At 35.6% G+C, this 16831-nt stretch overlaps 2 protein-coding genes across 2 annotated transcripts; both read right to left on the reverse strand.

Moving 5' to 3' along the window:
- Positions 1-3876: 3876 nt before the first annotated feature.
- Positions 3877-6828, reverse strand: LOC116105697 (putative receptor-like protein kinase At4g00960). Its single transcript, XM_031392109.1, has 8 exons — positions 6549-6828; positions 6431-6463; positions 6115-6243; positions 5825-6017; positions 5254-5465; positions 4859-5096; positions 4531-4681; positions 3877-4215 (listed from the first exon to the last, which is right to left on the reverse strand). The coding sequence occupies exons 1-8, from the start codon at positions 6826-6828 to the stop codon at positions 3910-3912; spliced, it is 1542 nt and encodes a 513-aa protein (XP_031247969.1). The 3' UTR covers positions 3877-3909.
- A 1-nt stretch (position 6829) lies between these two features.
- Positions 6830-7261, reverse strand: LOC116105698 (putative cysteine-rich receptor-like protein kinase 16). Its single transcript, XM_031392110.1, has one exon. The coding sequence runs from the start codon at positions 7259-7261 to the stop codon at positions 6830-6832; it is 432 nt and encodes a 143-aa protein (XP_031247970.1).
- Between the last annotated feature and the right edge of the window lie 9570 nt (positions 7262-16831).

A 16831-nucleotide genomic window follows, 5' to 3' on the forward strand; every position in this document is an offset into this window, starting at 1 on the left:
TTATGAATCCCAATTTTTTACTTGTTTTGCAATCCTCAATCTTGTATTATATCTTTGAAACAAAAACAAGGGCCTAAAATGACATGAGACCATGGAGAGTTTACATTACGCTTTGACTTTAGGCAAGAAAACCCTATAAATTAGTACAAAAACATGAATAATTATTTGAAAATTTACACAAGGTTGTGAATTTTAAGCTCCATTTTTTAATTTTTCAATTTTGACTTTAAATAAAATTATTGTAAAAATCTTCGCATCAATATATATATATATATAGGGATTGTAATTTTAATCAAATTTTATTCTAATCTTATTTCCACATGTAAAACCTAATTATTGGATCGAACAAATAAAAATTAAATTCTTTTGTATAAAAAAACTGGGGCAATTTTAAGCTTTAAATATTATTTGAACTCTTGTAAGTATTTTGTTTTGTTTGCATTTTAATTTACATCTGCAAAGAGAGTAGAAAGCCAATAACAAAGAATAGGGAAGAAGTAAAGCTTAGAGAGTGAGGACAAGACAAATCTTTTTGTTTTTAGAAGTTTGAATGATAATATGAGAAAAATGTAAGTTTAAAAGGGTTATCATTGGTTTTAATTGAGGTTTAAAGGGATATTTTAAAACGTAAATATATGATGTACTTAATGATGGGTGATACTAATATATTATATGTAACAAAATCAACACATTTACCACCATTGCAAACAACCATCGATTTATACAATTTATTGAATATTACATTAAACAAAATATATTATACAATTTTGATGATATTAAAATAATTTGATATTAAACTATTGTTCCATAATGAAAAATGTTTAGTTCTCTCTTATGGGCTTAATGGCCCAACACGGGCTCTACTAAAATGGGCCATCCACCACATGGAGGGAAATCAAACCCGACAATATTTTCATTATATGAGATCTTCTTCACATTTGAAAGTTCAAAGGATTACTGAATCCTGCTGGATCATCCTTCAGGCGAAAAGGGCAATTTATGTTTTTTACGTTTCGCACTTGTTAAAAGTTTTTTTGCTTGTATTTCAGTAATGACTAACGAATAGAAAGATCAATAGAGAAAATATAAATCGGAAAGATGCATTATGTTTGAGTAACATGCAAAACTGATGATAAAGCTGAAAAAAATTGTAGAAGTAATATTATGCTTAACTAAGTTATCCAAACATACAAAAAATAAAGGACAAAATAGTCATTTTATATAAATTTTATGTAATTTTTATATGTTTATATGACTCAATTGTATGATTCAATTATAAGCAAAATATTATTGAAATCTGACTATATGAGGAGTTGTATAAGGGATATTACAATTAACACCTCACGTAAAGTCCTAAATTTTAGTGGCTAGTAATGAGGAATATGACATTGATACTTTTGCGCGAATACATTATGTTATGCCTAAAAATACAAGGACTGACGTCAGATCCATTTAGCCTACAAAAGTTAGATCATTGGAATAACCACCGTCTGCGTCCGTTAGGATAGTGGGTGCACGTCAGGCTAGTCAGGAGGCTGTGGTGCTCCCGCGTGTCCAATCCCTGCTCTAAATCGCGCAAATCACTCTGGAAGGTGGGTAATGTGACATAAAGAAGGATTTGCACGGATAATCCCACCAACTTACAGATTTAGTGATTATTGCCTCATAACATCTGACTATAAATTGGAAATTCATCTCTCATTAAGGGGGATTCGCACATTTTACACTTGATTAATTACTCTCTCTCTCTCTTTAGAATTCTTAGCATTTAATACCTTATAATATCATTGTAAAGTCAGTCAGCTAATAGTGACCTGACCCTTATCATCAATATAAGCATCAGTGGACATAGGACTTGCTACCTTAGCATCTAAACCACTTTAAAAATTGTCTCCATTGCATTTACAATCTCTTTATCCATCACATTCACGTGTGACTTCTGGGTCTATACACCATTTCACAGCGTTTCGTTAGTGCAAAATTACGCATCAACACATTAATATAGGAAATGTTTGGTTTCGGTATTAGACTGGCAATGGGATGGAAATGTACCAAGGGATATGGAATAGTAAATTCTATTATTATATGTATATTCTAAATTTCATTACTTGCTTGTAATTAGGAATGCTAAGGGAATTGAATAAAATTTGTGATTCTGAAATGAAATTACTTCAAGTCTAAATTTTTATATATGTATATTCTATTACATCATGAAATCCATTAAAAACTAATTAGATAAGTACCACCTCAATAATTTAAAATATTTCATAAAAAAATAAAATTAAATATTATAAATAAATCTTAGATTATATTACTATATTTTATTTAATAATTATTTATTATTATAATTATTATTTTTTTTAAATTGATAAAATGGAACCGATAGCCAGCCGACATCACCAAGCAACAACCATCCCTAACTTGCCTACGCGTGGAGGCCCAACGGCCGACGATTTGTTAATCTAGGCAACTCCCAACCACCGAAGACCAATGATGTAACATTTTTCCACCATTAAGTGTCCTTTAACTATAGTTTAAGAAACTTGTGTTCCCTCTCTTTTTTTTTTTTTTATTGGGATTGTCCAAGTTTTTTTTGTTACCGGGATTGTCTAGGTCAACTCACATGCATCTCGATTAGTCTCTTTATCTCGAACAAGGCTTCCGAAACAGGTAAGTCCGACGGTCCGTGGATAACAATATTAACAACCGTTCTTATGATTCAAACATGAGATCATAGAGGGAGTAAATCCCTTGGCTCTAAGTCATCACTACTCAGCCAATCCATTATTGGTTAATCATCCCTAACATTGCCAACGCATGGAGGCCCAAGGGCCGACGATTTGTTAATCTAGGCAACTCTCAGCCGTCAAAGAACAATGATGTGACATTTTTCCACCATTAAGTATCCTTTAACTATAGTTTTAAAAACTTGTGTTCTCTTGATGTTGTTTTAAGAACACATATTTTTTCAGTGATAACATCTTTTTTTTTTTTTTTTTTTTAAATATATGCTATCATTTTAAGTTAAAGTTAATACACAATCTTTTAGAAAGCTTTTATAATTTTGTAGACGTCTCTCTTTCTTTTTCGATAAATACATTATACCTTCAATATCTTGATTAATTCAACTGACTTATTTTTTCGCTTATGTAAAATTAAAAATAAAAATTCATTTTTCTAAGTACTTTTTCTTTTATTTAAAGTAATTTGCCAAAAATATTTATATTGACGTCCTCTTTAATTTTAAATCTATTTGATAAACATACTATATGAAATTATTCATTTTTGTCCTAGATACTATTTAATAAGCTGTTAAAATATCTTTGTTGGATACCCGTTAAACTTCCTTTTTTTTTTTTTTTTTTTAATTCTATATGTCTTAAAATCCTTTGGAATATGAAACAAATTTTGTTATAGGTTCAATTAACTTTATAATTATTCATCAAGTACAAATCAATTATCAAAACACATTCTATAATAATTAGATAAAGTAAAATAGAATTCAATTCCCATAAAAAATGAGAAAAATAAGAAGATATATATATATATATTAAGTTGAAGCAAGATATATATATGGAAAATTGGAAAAAAGGAAAAGGCTAACATACATATAATATATTAATATTACAATCACAATTTAATGATGAAATGGTGGAAGATGGTCAATAACAAAGTGGTAGCAGGACGTCATTCACATCTCTATAAGATAAAACAATGTTTGTCTCTAATAACGATTCACAGACATAATTGCAACAATTACGTAGGTTACTACAAAACTTATATAGACCCTCTCTTGGTATAAATGGTGGCAAATGTCCACTCGGTGGCAACTTTCTACATCATATTTGTTTATGAAGATCATTTAACAACGTAAATAACAACAAAAAATACTTAATCAGTCAAAAATTGTTAACGAGGTGTCATACTTGAAAAAGTTACCTCGTTAACAGAACAACTTTTACCATTTAATGAGGACTGAATTGACTGAGCAACTCGAACAATAGAAAATGCAGGTTGGCTAGGCTTAGGAAGTGTTACATTATCACTTACTAACATAAAAACTACAGATGACATAGTAGGTCTATATGTTGGATCTTCCTGAACGCACAACAACCCTATATGGATAAATTTCATTACTTCAACCGGAACATATGCTTGCGCAAGTACGGGATCCATTAACTCTAATGCATTTCCTTCACACCATAGTTTCCACGCCTGAAACATATAAATTTAAGTTATAAACTAAAATTTTCGAAAAGATAAATTGATTTAGGTCCCTAATATTTAAGAGTAAATTTTGGGTCCATTAATATCACTAACATTTTGATCCCGAAAAATGAAACTTTGGTCCCTAAATAAAACATATGAAAGTAACATATTTAGGTCCCTTGGATAAGAGTCAAAGTGTTACTTTTGGATTTTAAACGACCAAACTGTCTCCTAACCTAAACTTCAAGGACCTAAAATGTTTACTTTCGGTCTCTCATTAGAAATTATTTTTCAAATTCAATGATATATATATTCACATACATAAGCAAGGAGGCTGCGGCCAGTTTCTGAAAGATGAAAGCTGGTATTCTTTCTTCCACTTATAATCTCTAGTAGAAGAACTCCGAAACTGAAGACATCTGATTTAACTGAAAATATTCCGTCCATAGCATATTCTGGAGCCATGTAGCCACTGTTTGAATTTCAAGAAAAAATTTGAGAAGAGAATTCAACATCATGTGCATCTTTACACTAGCAAATTTCCATATAAAAAAATGTTATACACAGGAAAAAAAATATCCAAAGCAATTTTCCATTATTATCTTATAGTATTGAAGGAATTGAACCAAACGGGAAGATATATGCTTACTATGTTCCAACTACTCTTAGGGTATTAGCTTCACTTTGATTTCCACCAAATATTCTCGCCATACCAAAATCTGATATTTTTGGATTTATCTCATGATCTAATAAAATATTACTAGTCTTTAGATCACGATGAATGATTTTGAGTCGAGAATCCTCATGCAAATACAAAAGACCTCGAGCGATTCCATTAATGATAGCTACTCTCCTCTTCCAGTCCAGTTGTACACTCCTTGTTGAATCTAACAACAGAGTAAAGGAAAGGAAATACAACACCAATCACCAACTTTGTCATTCTTAATTTATGGCTAAGTAAGGAAATGTATTCAAGTTTTAGTTCTTATATAATTATGCAACAATGAGTAAGTAGTTAAGTAGTAAATGTTTTGAGAGGCAAACCAAATAGGTGCATATCAAGGCTCTTGTTTGGCATGTACTCGTAGATGAGCAGCAATTCTTTCCCCTCTAAACAGCATCCCAAGAGTCTTACAAGGTTTTTATGTTGTAATTTGGCAATTAAAATAACTTCATTCTTGAACTCTTTTAGTCCTTGCCCAGATCTTCTTGAGAGCCTTTTGACTGCAATTTCCTTACCATCTGCTAATATACCCGTAACCAAAACTCAATTGCTACCATCAAACAAAAAACACAACGAAGAAAGTAATAATTATATCATGCTTTATATCATGACATTAATAACGAAGATGTTTGGTAAGTGATATATATAACCATACAAACTAAAATCTTCCCAGTCTTTAAGCTTGATATAAAATTGTGATTAGTGTCTAGTGATCAATAAAAAAGATTTAAACAGAAAACAAATCTCAACTAAACATGTTCATTCATATACACGTATTATAATTCATAAGGTTTGTAAAAGCTCAATAAAACTCATATATGAAAAGAATCCGTGTTCATAAAATAATTAGTTGCACCATAGAGAAAAGGAACCACCGTTTAGTTAATTACCTTGTACACAGGACCAAATCCTCCTTCTCCAAGCTTATATTCATTGGAGAAATCTTGTGTAGCCTCTAATATTTGACCTAACGGGAAAAGAGGGAAATCTGGAGATTCTACCTGCTTCTCTCCACCTAAGATATTATGCTCGCTGTCATCTTCGGAGAAAAGTAATTGAATTGCTCGTCTTCTTGCTTCCTCCTCTGCATGTCAGACTGAATTAGTCTAGATTCTGAAAGAAAGAAAGGAAGGGAATAGCTTCAAATTTGTAAATGGCAAGCTTATAGAAGAAGTAATTACCATTTTTTCTTCTCCAAATACGCCAAAAGAAGAAACCAAATAGTATGATTACCAGAATTGCTGATACAACTGCCCCGATAACTATCCATTGTGATTGGCTTCTTTTTCCTTCTTCAAAGAAGCAAATATCTGTCAATATTTAATTTTGCATGTAACCGATATGAGGACTACATAATGTACTTCAAAAAATAAATTAATGGTTATGAATGATGGAATAAGAATGCTCTTAAAGGATCTACTACTACTGTACAAACTTAAAAGAGGACACTCAAATGAATGTTTAATTTGAACTATTTTCAATAAAATGTAAACTTACCAGGTGCCATTGGAGGAGGCAGTGACGGAGTACCTGCAGTAACATTAAAAAGTTAAATATTAATGCTGGTTAAAATACAAATTTTAGTTATAAAATTTCGTCAACGCTGTCAAGTTACGGGGTGGAATCGGAGGGGACGGGGACGGAGATTCTGGAGTAACATTACAGAATGGATACATCTGCCAGAGAAAAATACATGTAGGTATGCGAACAATACCTCCTTGATCCCCATTGCAGCAAGCCTGATATTGAGCCGCAGATGTACGTAGACAAATCTCATAATCACTTTGAGGTAAGTCTGCAGTACACTGCATTAATGCATACGTACGTACAAAGGCTGTCACATTTACTTCTTCAGTAACAAATTTTTTCTCAGAACTAGAGGCCTTTAATACCATTCTAGAAGCCAAATTCTTTGAAAAATGAGTATTTTCCATAGCGTACAAAGCAGGGAGAATCGGAATCCCTTAATCCCCAGGAAAGACCTTCTTTCTGGTTCGGACACTTTGCAATAAGACCATCAGTTGCTGAACTGACGCAACTGGCGCAAGATACGTTCGTAGAATCTCCTCTGCAAACCGCACGAGCATAAACTCTGTCAGAGTGTTGGCCAAGGACGGCCATGTAAGAGCCGTCATTTATTTCGACATTAGTAGCAAGAGATGAGAGGAAGGCATTGCGGTTCTTTTCATACTCGCTATTTCTTGTGAAGTTTCCCTTCTCGTAACAAATATCAGCAAATTCATCTACAGTAGAAACACTGATGCTTATAATAAACATATAAAGAATAATGGAAAGCAAATATGAAGAACCCATTGCAAGTTTCCGCATATATTGTCAAGTTAAAATAAATGGTTTGGAGAAGATGAAGCAGCACACGGTCATTAGATAACTCCGATGTTGGAAACTTTTTATAAGACAATTGTCTAATCTATATTTTCTTCACGTAACTTCCTAAGAAAGTTCTCTGATCTCTACTTTTCTTGGCTTCAAATAATCGTTTAAAAGTAAAGACTTGACTAGTAAATGTCTTTACATAATACAGAGAATACTGACGTGAAACAAATTAAATGGAGGATTTTTCTCCAATTTAAAACTTAATTAAGTTTTTTGTTTTACACTTTTTTTTCCAAATCAAACTTAATTATGATTTTTCTTTGTACCTTTTTTCTCCTATTTCCTAATTTCAACTTACTTTTTAATCTTTCGATTGAAATTCATCTCGTTATGTTTTCTATAATTTTAGTATTATATTTTTATCAAACAAACAAATATTTAAAATAAAACAAAAGTTATGTATAAATATGATTATTAAAATTTAGGATTAGATTATTAAAATTTAACGTTAGGACAGGGGCAGATGCTACTCTAGTATGGCCCACCCTCGAAATTTTTTAATAAAAATATTAATATTTATAATTTCTGAATTTTGACCCACCCTAATAAAAATACTAATAGATAAAAATATTAATTTGTAATTAATTTTTATTTTAGCCCATCCTCATAAAAATTTCTAAATCTGCCCCTAGGTCAGGGTTTATGTAATCAATGTTAAAAATCAAAACAAAAAAATAAATAAATAAAGGAGGAGTATATTTTGATATTATAATGTTATTTTTAGTTATTTAAATTAAGGTTAATTTTCTCAAAACAAAAAATAAAATTAAAAATTACTTACCTTAACTTATTTGGGTCTAGTTGTTCCCTTTTAAGCCGATAATCTAAGTGCTGGTATTAGTTTTGAAGAGGAGTAATGTCATTTAAGTCTGTTAAATCTTTTCTAAACCCCATTAATATTTTTTTTCAAGTTATGTATAATTTAAATTAAAATTACTAAAAAGCACCTTTTTATCACAATTAATACAGTTCATGAATTACTTATTCCACTCTTTATTTCAATGAACTAAAATCTTTTTTAAGCGTATATATATTACCTAATTTTAATATCTTCTCTGACAATGAATAATGATACAATTTGCTTTGTTTTCTCTACACATTCATTAAATTTGACATTAAACCTTTAATGACTAATAAGATTGTATGTTAGAACCACCCTTTAGTGGTCGCGTAGAGCAATATGAAATCTTGGGTGTATTACTCAAAAAGTCTTAAATTCAATTCTCTTCCATTTGTTAATATGGGTAATCACTAGAAAGTTTATCTAATCGTTAACTTCATGACGTTGGAAAGATTAGTTGAAATGCACGCAAGCTAACTCAGACACTCTCGATCACCGAAAAATGTTGTGTGCTAGAAACCATAAAATATAATTTTAATTCTCTAAGTTTCTATCAACTATATATATATTTGATTTATTTTTAATATTGATAACAATCTTTATTATACGTCATATTCAAAATATAAATGAAACAATTATAACATATTAAATAAATATTGAAATTATTTTATTTTAGCCCTTCCATATTAGATTCCTAGCAACTAACAAGTAGTCAAAGTCTTTGAACCAAACAACTAATAAGTAGTCAGAGCCTTTTAATCAAACAAGATGACCTCTGGACAAGTCCATTAAAAAATTGGGGAGTAAACACATGTTCCCAGTTCCTGCCCAAGCTTTCTCAAAAGAAAAATGCTATCCTTACAAAGATAATACAAAGAGAGTTATAAAGTGACATCACCAAGAAGGAAAAAACAAAGAAAAAATGAAAAAAGAGGGAGAGAGAGAGAGAGAAATCATGAAGATGGAGGGTGGAAATTATCTTTGTATGGTCTCTTTGTTTTTGTCTTTGTAAGAGTAGTATTGCTCTTCTCAAAATGGCAAGTTCTCACCTGATTTCATAAATCTCATATTCTTACCCTCAAAATAACAGCGTCAGTAATCATTAAGTTCTGGCAATGCAGGGGATACTATTACCAAACTACCCTCCCATCATGTTCTTCTTCATCTCCCCCTCCTCCCGTCTTGTTCTTCTTCATCTCCCCCTTCTTCTCTTCCGCCGCTTCTCTCTTCCTCCCTCAGCCAGAACCTCCCATTTCTGTCCCTAACCAGCAACCACGCTCCTCTATCCGTCCCTAACCTACAGTCGCCAGCTACCGTGGCCTAGTCAACTCCTCAGTCGCGTGGTGAGCCGCGACAACATGAGGCATGATCGATAGCGATCAAGGGAGGCACGATTGAAGTCTTGTTGGTAGATCAGCAGCGAACATGAGCGACTTTGCTGCTTGTGGTTCGTCGGTGAACAAGGAAGGTAACGGTTGTGATTTGGCATCGGAAAAGCGGCAAAACCATCGACGCGACGCCACCAGGATTGATTTCCATCACCGCCACTTCTTGCTTCGTTCTTGAGGTAGGATTTCAACAGGTTTAGCCCAGCCTGCGCCACTGCTGAAGCGCGGTAGCTTTGGTTGATTTTCTTGATCAGTTTGGGCTTTTCAGGGATTTCTAGTTGTTTGTTGGTTTGGGTTGTGGAGTTTCGTCTTTGGTCGTGTTTTTGTCGGCGATTTGTGATGGCTCATTTGCAGAGGGGGTTGCCTTGAAAGAAATTTAGAGAGTTGCGTGGCTGGGCAACGGTGGTGGTGGTGGCGGCTGTGGCTGGGTGACGGTGGCCATGGCTTGTAGGGGGGATTTGGTTGTCTGGGATGTTGTTGTGAGATTTGGTTGGAGTCGGAGGTGGAGGAGATTGGTTACTAGAGGAGGAGATTTGGAGAAAATTTAGCTGCCCATCATCCCAAGTATGTATTTAAGAAAATGGCTTTGAAGCTGTTCATCAAATTTTTTTAAATTTAAAGAAGATGATGTGTCATAGATAGGATTAATTAAACACGTAAAATGGGTTAAAATGAAAAGATTAAAACATATGTAGGTCGAATCAGAAATAATGAAAGTTTTTAAAATTTGAAATTTCGCAAAACAAGCCCCATAACTATTCACCTCGCTTAATCGAAATTCATCAGTTCAAAAAGCGATTTCATGAACGAAAGGGAGAGACGATTTTTTTCTGATCGAACACCAATTGATTTACCAATTGATTTACACCCTAAATCAATTTCTTGAACCCTAAACCGAATACAGTCGCGATTTTCGGCGATATAGTCGCGATTTTCGATCAATTTGTTGAACCCTAAAATCGATTTCCTTAACCGTAAACGAAAACTGTGCCATTTTCGGCGATACAGTTCAGATTTTCGATCGAAACTGCAAACTTTGACACCAAATTCAATCCAAAACCACGAGTGACACTGACAATGAGGAGGAAAGCCCAACGCCACTTCGAATCCTAGATTCCGGTGGTGCAAGCAGTTCAATGGCTGCTCCGGTGGATCATCTGACCATTGAAGGTAGTCCACACGTAGAGGGGGAAGAACCAGCAAAGGGGTCTGAAGACGAGGAGTCAGGCGAGAATTCAGGCCAGGAGGAGGATTTCGGAGAGAATTCAGGCCAGGAGGTAGATTCCGACGAGAATTCAGGCTAGGAGGAGTCGCCGGAGGATCCAGGCGACGAGGAGAAAGCCGGCAAAGATAGGGTACGTAGTTTGGGAATGTTGCTTGTAATTTCGCTTAAGCGATCATTTGTATCGCTGTAAGCATTATTTGTTTTACTCGTGATCGCAGCAATAATCGCTTAAGCGATAAAAAGGATCGCTTAAGCGATCTGAGATCTGGGCAATTGATTTTGCCCAGACCTAAGATCGCTTAAGCGATCATGAGTGTTTACTCTTGGTCGCTTAAGCGATCTTAGGTCTGGGCAGAATACAGATATTAAGAGATTCTCATTTAACTTTTGGTCGCTTAAGCGATTAAAATCTCTTAAGCGATCTTGCATGAGACAGTAAAGACTCTTAAGCGATCCGAGATCGCTTAAGCGACTACAGTGGTTTTTGTTATTTTGTTGATGACATTTATTTAATCGATTGTGCAGATTGGGAACCGTAAACGTAGAGAGTACGAGTTGGAGCCTATAAGTGAGAAGGTACCCTACTTCCCTGCAAGGGTGACGGTGAGGTCGAGCTGGGAGGTTTTTGACAGAATAAGGGCCATTTTAGCTGAATGAGGCATGGTGAAAGAGATTTGGTGGCACTGTGTCGGCAGTTTTTAAGAATCGGAACAAATTGGAAAAAGTCATTTTGGGGGCAGGGAGTGCATTACATGTTGATGCACTCAGTAAAATGCAACAAAAAAAATGAAATGTGGTTCGTGGTGGACGGAAAGCCACTACAGTTTGGGATGATGGAGTATGCCTTGGTGACGGGCTTAAGATGCGAGGAAGTGCCAAATAAGGAGGAGGCAGACGCAGTAAGGACGAGTCCGGGAGCCATAAGGTTTCGTAATAAGGTTTTGTAGGGGGCAAAGTCTATTACAGGACACATTTTAGAGGAGAGGCTAGAAACAGTTCGGTTTAATGATGGAGAGAAGATAAAAGTGTGCTTGCTTTTGTTTTTACATTCTATCTTATTGGCTGGTGACTCAACAAAAACTATTTAGAAAGATTGGTTGTTGTTTGCAAGCAACTTGGAGTTCTTTAATTCTTATCCGTGGGGACAAATATCAGTTGAGCGAACCATCAAGAGCCTGAAAAAACTAGACATGGCCTTAAAGCATGCTGAATGGGGCGGGAAGGCTAAACCAAGCACGTATAATTTGTTTGGCTTCCCATGGGCAATGTAGGCAAATATTAATAGCTCTCTGTTATATTTTTTATATATATGTGTTTGACTAATGACATGGACTATTTTTTTACAATGTAGGCTTGGATGTACGAGGCCATCCCTGTCTTCGCTAAGGCGGGGGAGGGGGGGAGGAGCAACAGTTTGGATGTGCAACAGCAATTTCCTAGGATGTTACGGTGGCATGTCAGGAACTGTAACCATTGGGATTATGGCCAATTAGAGATTGAGATTCAAGCGGCTGGGGTCAAATTGAAGGATTAACCTTTTGAATATCCAGTTGCTTTTTGATTTTGCTTCAATTTGATTTGATTGATTTTTATTTCTTATTGCAGGGAGTCATCCATCCCTTTCTCACCGCTATTGGGGATGAAGCAGAAGAGGACTATGTCACATCTTTCAAAGCAATGGAGGATGAAAGGGATGAACGGATAGATCGCCTGATGCGGGACCTAAAAGGGGTCACGCATTTGACAGCAGTTGCAGGGCCATTGCTTGACAATGTTGTTGATGTTGAAGATTATGAAGCTCCAATGGGCGGGAGGCCCGAGGATGAGAAGGAGAAGAGGGAGGAAGAGGTTCGTATGCCTCAGCAAACCGGTACAACAAGTACAGCTTTGTCGAGACATCAGCGTAAGAAGAATAAGGTTGTTAACCTCATAAACAGCCTTTTTAAGAGTTTTACAATAGCCGTTTATGCAAGGTTTGACAAGATGGAAGAGTGCATGAAAAGGGTGGAGGAGAAAGTGGATAATCTAGGAGAGAAAGTTGGTACAGTGGAGGCCGAAGTTGGTACAATGGAGGAGGAAGTTGGTGGAGAATTAAAGGCGGTTGAAGTGCAAACTGACTTGAAAAGAGAGAGCCAAAAGAGCAAGTTTGTGAAATCACCTTACATGGTAGCGACACAGGTAAAGAAAAAGAAAATTAAGAAACAAATGGAGGAAGAACCAGAAATGGAGGAGGTTGAAGAGGTCGGTGGTGGAAGTGGGGCGGTGATAATGGAGGAAGGCAAGGTGGGAGGCGAAAGAAGCGGGGATGTAAAAATGGAGGAAGGTGGAGGAAGTGGGCAAGGGAAATTGGACTCAAATGTCGATTTGTATAGGCCAATAGAGGAAAAGAATAAACTCTTCTATGCCTATTGCAATGGATCAGGAAGTAATGGCCATATAAAGTGTAAGACAGGGGATTATCCTCGGGAATGGTTTCAAAAGTTGTTGACGATAGGCACGTGGCTTGAGGACTTGGTGAGTTATTTTCACTTAATTTTCCTTATTTTTGCTTGTGTTTTCCATACTTATCTTGTTGTTTTTATTTGATGCAGCACATCGATGAGATATTGGCACTGATAAGGCTACGATAGACTAGTGATGGTGATCTGTTGTATCCTGACTGTGCTATCACCAATGTGTCATTTGGACAAACCCTTGTTTTGGCATATCGCACTTTAATTAAAAATGCTGTTGCTAGTGGTGTAGCAAAAGGACCAAGCGAAAAAGATTGGCCGCACAACAGTTGGACTACATCCCTGATTATTTCAAGTTTGATGACAGGATTATGCACGTAAGGGGGGATCGGCCCAAATATGGCCACGGTTGGGCCTTTGTTAAAAGAGTGTGCTGCATCATCCTCGTCAAACAGATGCACTGGATAGCAGTCGTTGCGCATTTAGATGAGGGGTTGTTGAAGATCCTTGACTGCAACCCAACTATTTGTCGAGACAAGTAGTTAGAGGTCGAGTTGGAGCCACTGTTCAGGTTTTTCCCACGGCTGTTGCGTGACATCAGGATGTTTGGGCACTTGGGTGATCAGGTACTAACCAGAAAGTGGCCAATTAAGTGCTATACCTGCCCAATAAATGAGTCAAGGTAAATTTTATATAAAACTAACTTACATAATACAATTGTTCTATAAGTTTATTCTAGTGCTAATGTATTCTTCCTATTGTAGTGCTGAATGTGGCGCNGCTGTTGCGTGACAGCGGGATGTTTGGGCACTTGGGTGATCAGGTACTAACCGGAAAGTGGCCAATTCAGCGCTCTACCTGCCCAATAAATGAGTCAAGGTAAATTTTGTTTAAAACTAACTTACATAATAAAATTTTGTTTAAAACTAACTTACATAATACAATTGTTCTATAAGTTTATTATAATGCTAATGTCTTCTTCCTATTGTAGCGTTGAATGTGGGGCATATGCCCTAAAATTTATTCAGTTCGACATGACCAACAGCCCGATGGACAACTTAAATGACGAAACAATGAGAGATTGTCGGGAGCGCTGGGCTGTCTACTGCTTCCATGGGCAGATGAATCCATTTTGAGTGACCAGAACCCAATCAAAGGGTATGAAGTTGGACGCTGAATTTTGTAGTTTATGTGATGTTGATGTTCATACTTGAGTTTTTTAAGTTGATTGTATTTATTCTAAACCATATAACTTCAGCTCCTGACACTGAGTTTTTTGACTTGTAGTTTATGAAAGATGGAATGGTCAATCTCCACAGAAAGTCAATCGAGGCACCATATTAGCCGCCCTTATAGATATCATCTTGAATTTGTTGGATGCTAGTGCAGAACCAGAAAGCATCGGGAATAATGATGTCGTGGGCATCTTTTCAAGCATGGACTGCCCTGATACCATTCACTGTGGATTCTAAACTCTTTGGCATCAAAAACTAAATTAAAGGCAGTGTACAGGAAATTGTAAATAATTTACTATGTATGGTGTGATCATTGTAAAGAATTGGATCTGATATTTGGGATATATTTTTGTTTGTCCATATAAGATAATTCATTAGCAGTTTCAATTTACTATGTATGGTGTGTCCATATAATATATTTTTGTTTTCACATATCTCTCTTAACACCAGACTTAGTTGTCCAGAAACGATCGCTTAAGCGATCTTAAATCGCTTAAGCGACCAAGAGTCTTTTAACAAAATCACTTAAGCGATATAAATGGATCGCTTAAGCGATCATAGATCTAGGTAGATTCATTCTGCCTCGACAAGATCGCTTAAGCGACCAAGAGTCTTTTACGAAAATCTTTTAAGCGATACAACTAGATCGCTTAAGCGACCAGGAGTAAAAGCTAAGAATCGCTTAAGCGATACATATGGATCGATTAAGCGACCAGAGTAAAAGCAAAGAATCGCTTAAGCGATCCTATGTATTCGGATATTATTTATTGTATTTCAGAGAATTAGTTAAGCGATTAACGCTATACTAAACATATGGAGTTTACGATTCGTTTAGTGGACCTTGACCGTTATTATATTTATATCAAACATATAGTTCTTTTACGTCAGTATGAAACATAAAGGGTGTAGAATGTTTACATCTATGCTAAATATATGGAGTTTACGATTCGTTCAGTATATTTTTATATTTGTTTGTTTAATTATTTAGGAAATATTAGTGTAATTTTTAATTAAGTTTAGACCCATTAAGTAAATTAATTTCATTAATACCGAAGAAAAAGTTTAAAAATTAACAAAAACACCCCTACCCACCCAACTTCCCAGATTCTGGCTATCGTCGACAGCAACAAACGACCGAAAATGGCCGGTAATTGCCAGTTGTGACCTTTTCCAGCCAGGTCCACGGTGGATCTGGCCGGGAAAGGCCACATCTAGCCGTTATCAACTTTCAAAGAAATGGCCAACGTTGACGGTCAACGACGGCCAAATCTTGGGCATCGTTGACCAACAACGACAACTAGATTGATCTAGACTTTTCCATTCGTCTACGGCCAGATCTGGCCATCATCTGGCCTTTTCTGGGCATGTTCATGGTCGATCTGGCCGGAAAAGGCCATATAGAGGCCCTATCGGCCAGATTCGACCACTGTGCGTCGTAACACCCTTTCCTGTTAAGATTTTTGTGGTGGTGGCCGGAATCTGGCACCATGGGTAAGTGGGGGTGTATCTAATAAATTTTAAAACCATTTGCACAAGAATCGCTTAAGCAATCCGCGATATTGCTTAAGTGATTCTACGATCGCTTAAGCAATCATGTGATTTGCAGAAGCAAATCTGCCCATGTGTATGATCACTTAAGCGATCCATAATATCGCTTAAGCGAATCTTTTTTTTTTCACATGGTCGATTAAGCGATCGTGGATCACTTAAGCAATCATTTGATGAGCAGAATCAATCTATCCAGGAGCATGATAGCTTAAGCGATCCGTGATATCGCTTAAACGATCTGGTTTTACAAACCCTTTGTTGCTTAAGCGATTCGATTTTACAAACCCTTTGTTGCTTAAGCGATACACTTAGTCGCTTAAGCGATCATGGGCAATATATACTTTTCCACCCTTTCTCCTGAATTTTGACAAACTAAAATTACCAACACGTATTAATTCCATACTTTTTCCTCAATTTGACAACCTAATTCAAGTGTATTGCTTAAGCGATCATGGGCAATATATACTTTTCCACCTTTTCTCCTGAATTTTGACAAACTAAAATTACCAACACGTATTAATTCCATACTTTTTCCTCAATTTGACAACCTAATTCCAAACTAAAATCACCAACAAATATTTAGACCATGTAATAAGAATACTAAATATAAAGAATGATTTATTAAAGGTAACAATAAAATTTAAAACATCAATAATTGAAAACAATAACTCATCAATGGTTGGCCTTCGCAACTCCCTGAATTTCATCCTTCTTCGAACCTAATTATCTGGATTTGCATGTGATTACTTCTGGCAACTACTTCTCTTGTGGCTAGGTTGCTTGCAAATTAAGCACTTATTCATCTTCCGGGGAA

The sequence above is a fragment of the Pistacia vera genome, unplaced genomic scaffold (assembly GCF_008641045.1).
Source record: "Pistacia vera cultivar Batoury unplaced genomic scaffold, PisVer_v2 Contig503, whole genome shotgun sequence".
Taxonomy (NCBI): Eukaryota; Viridiplantae; Streptophyta; class Magnoliopsida; order Sapindales; family Anacardiaceae; genus Pistacia; species Pistacia vera.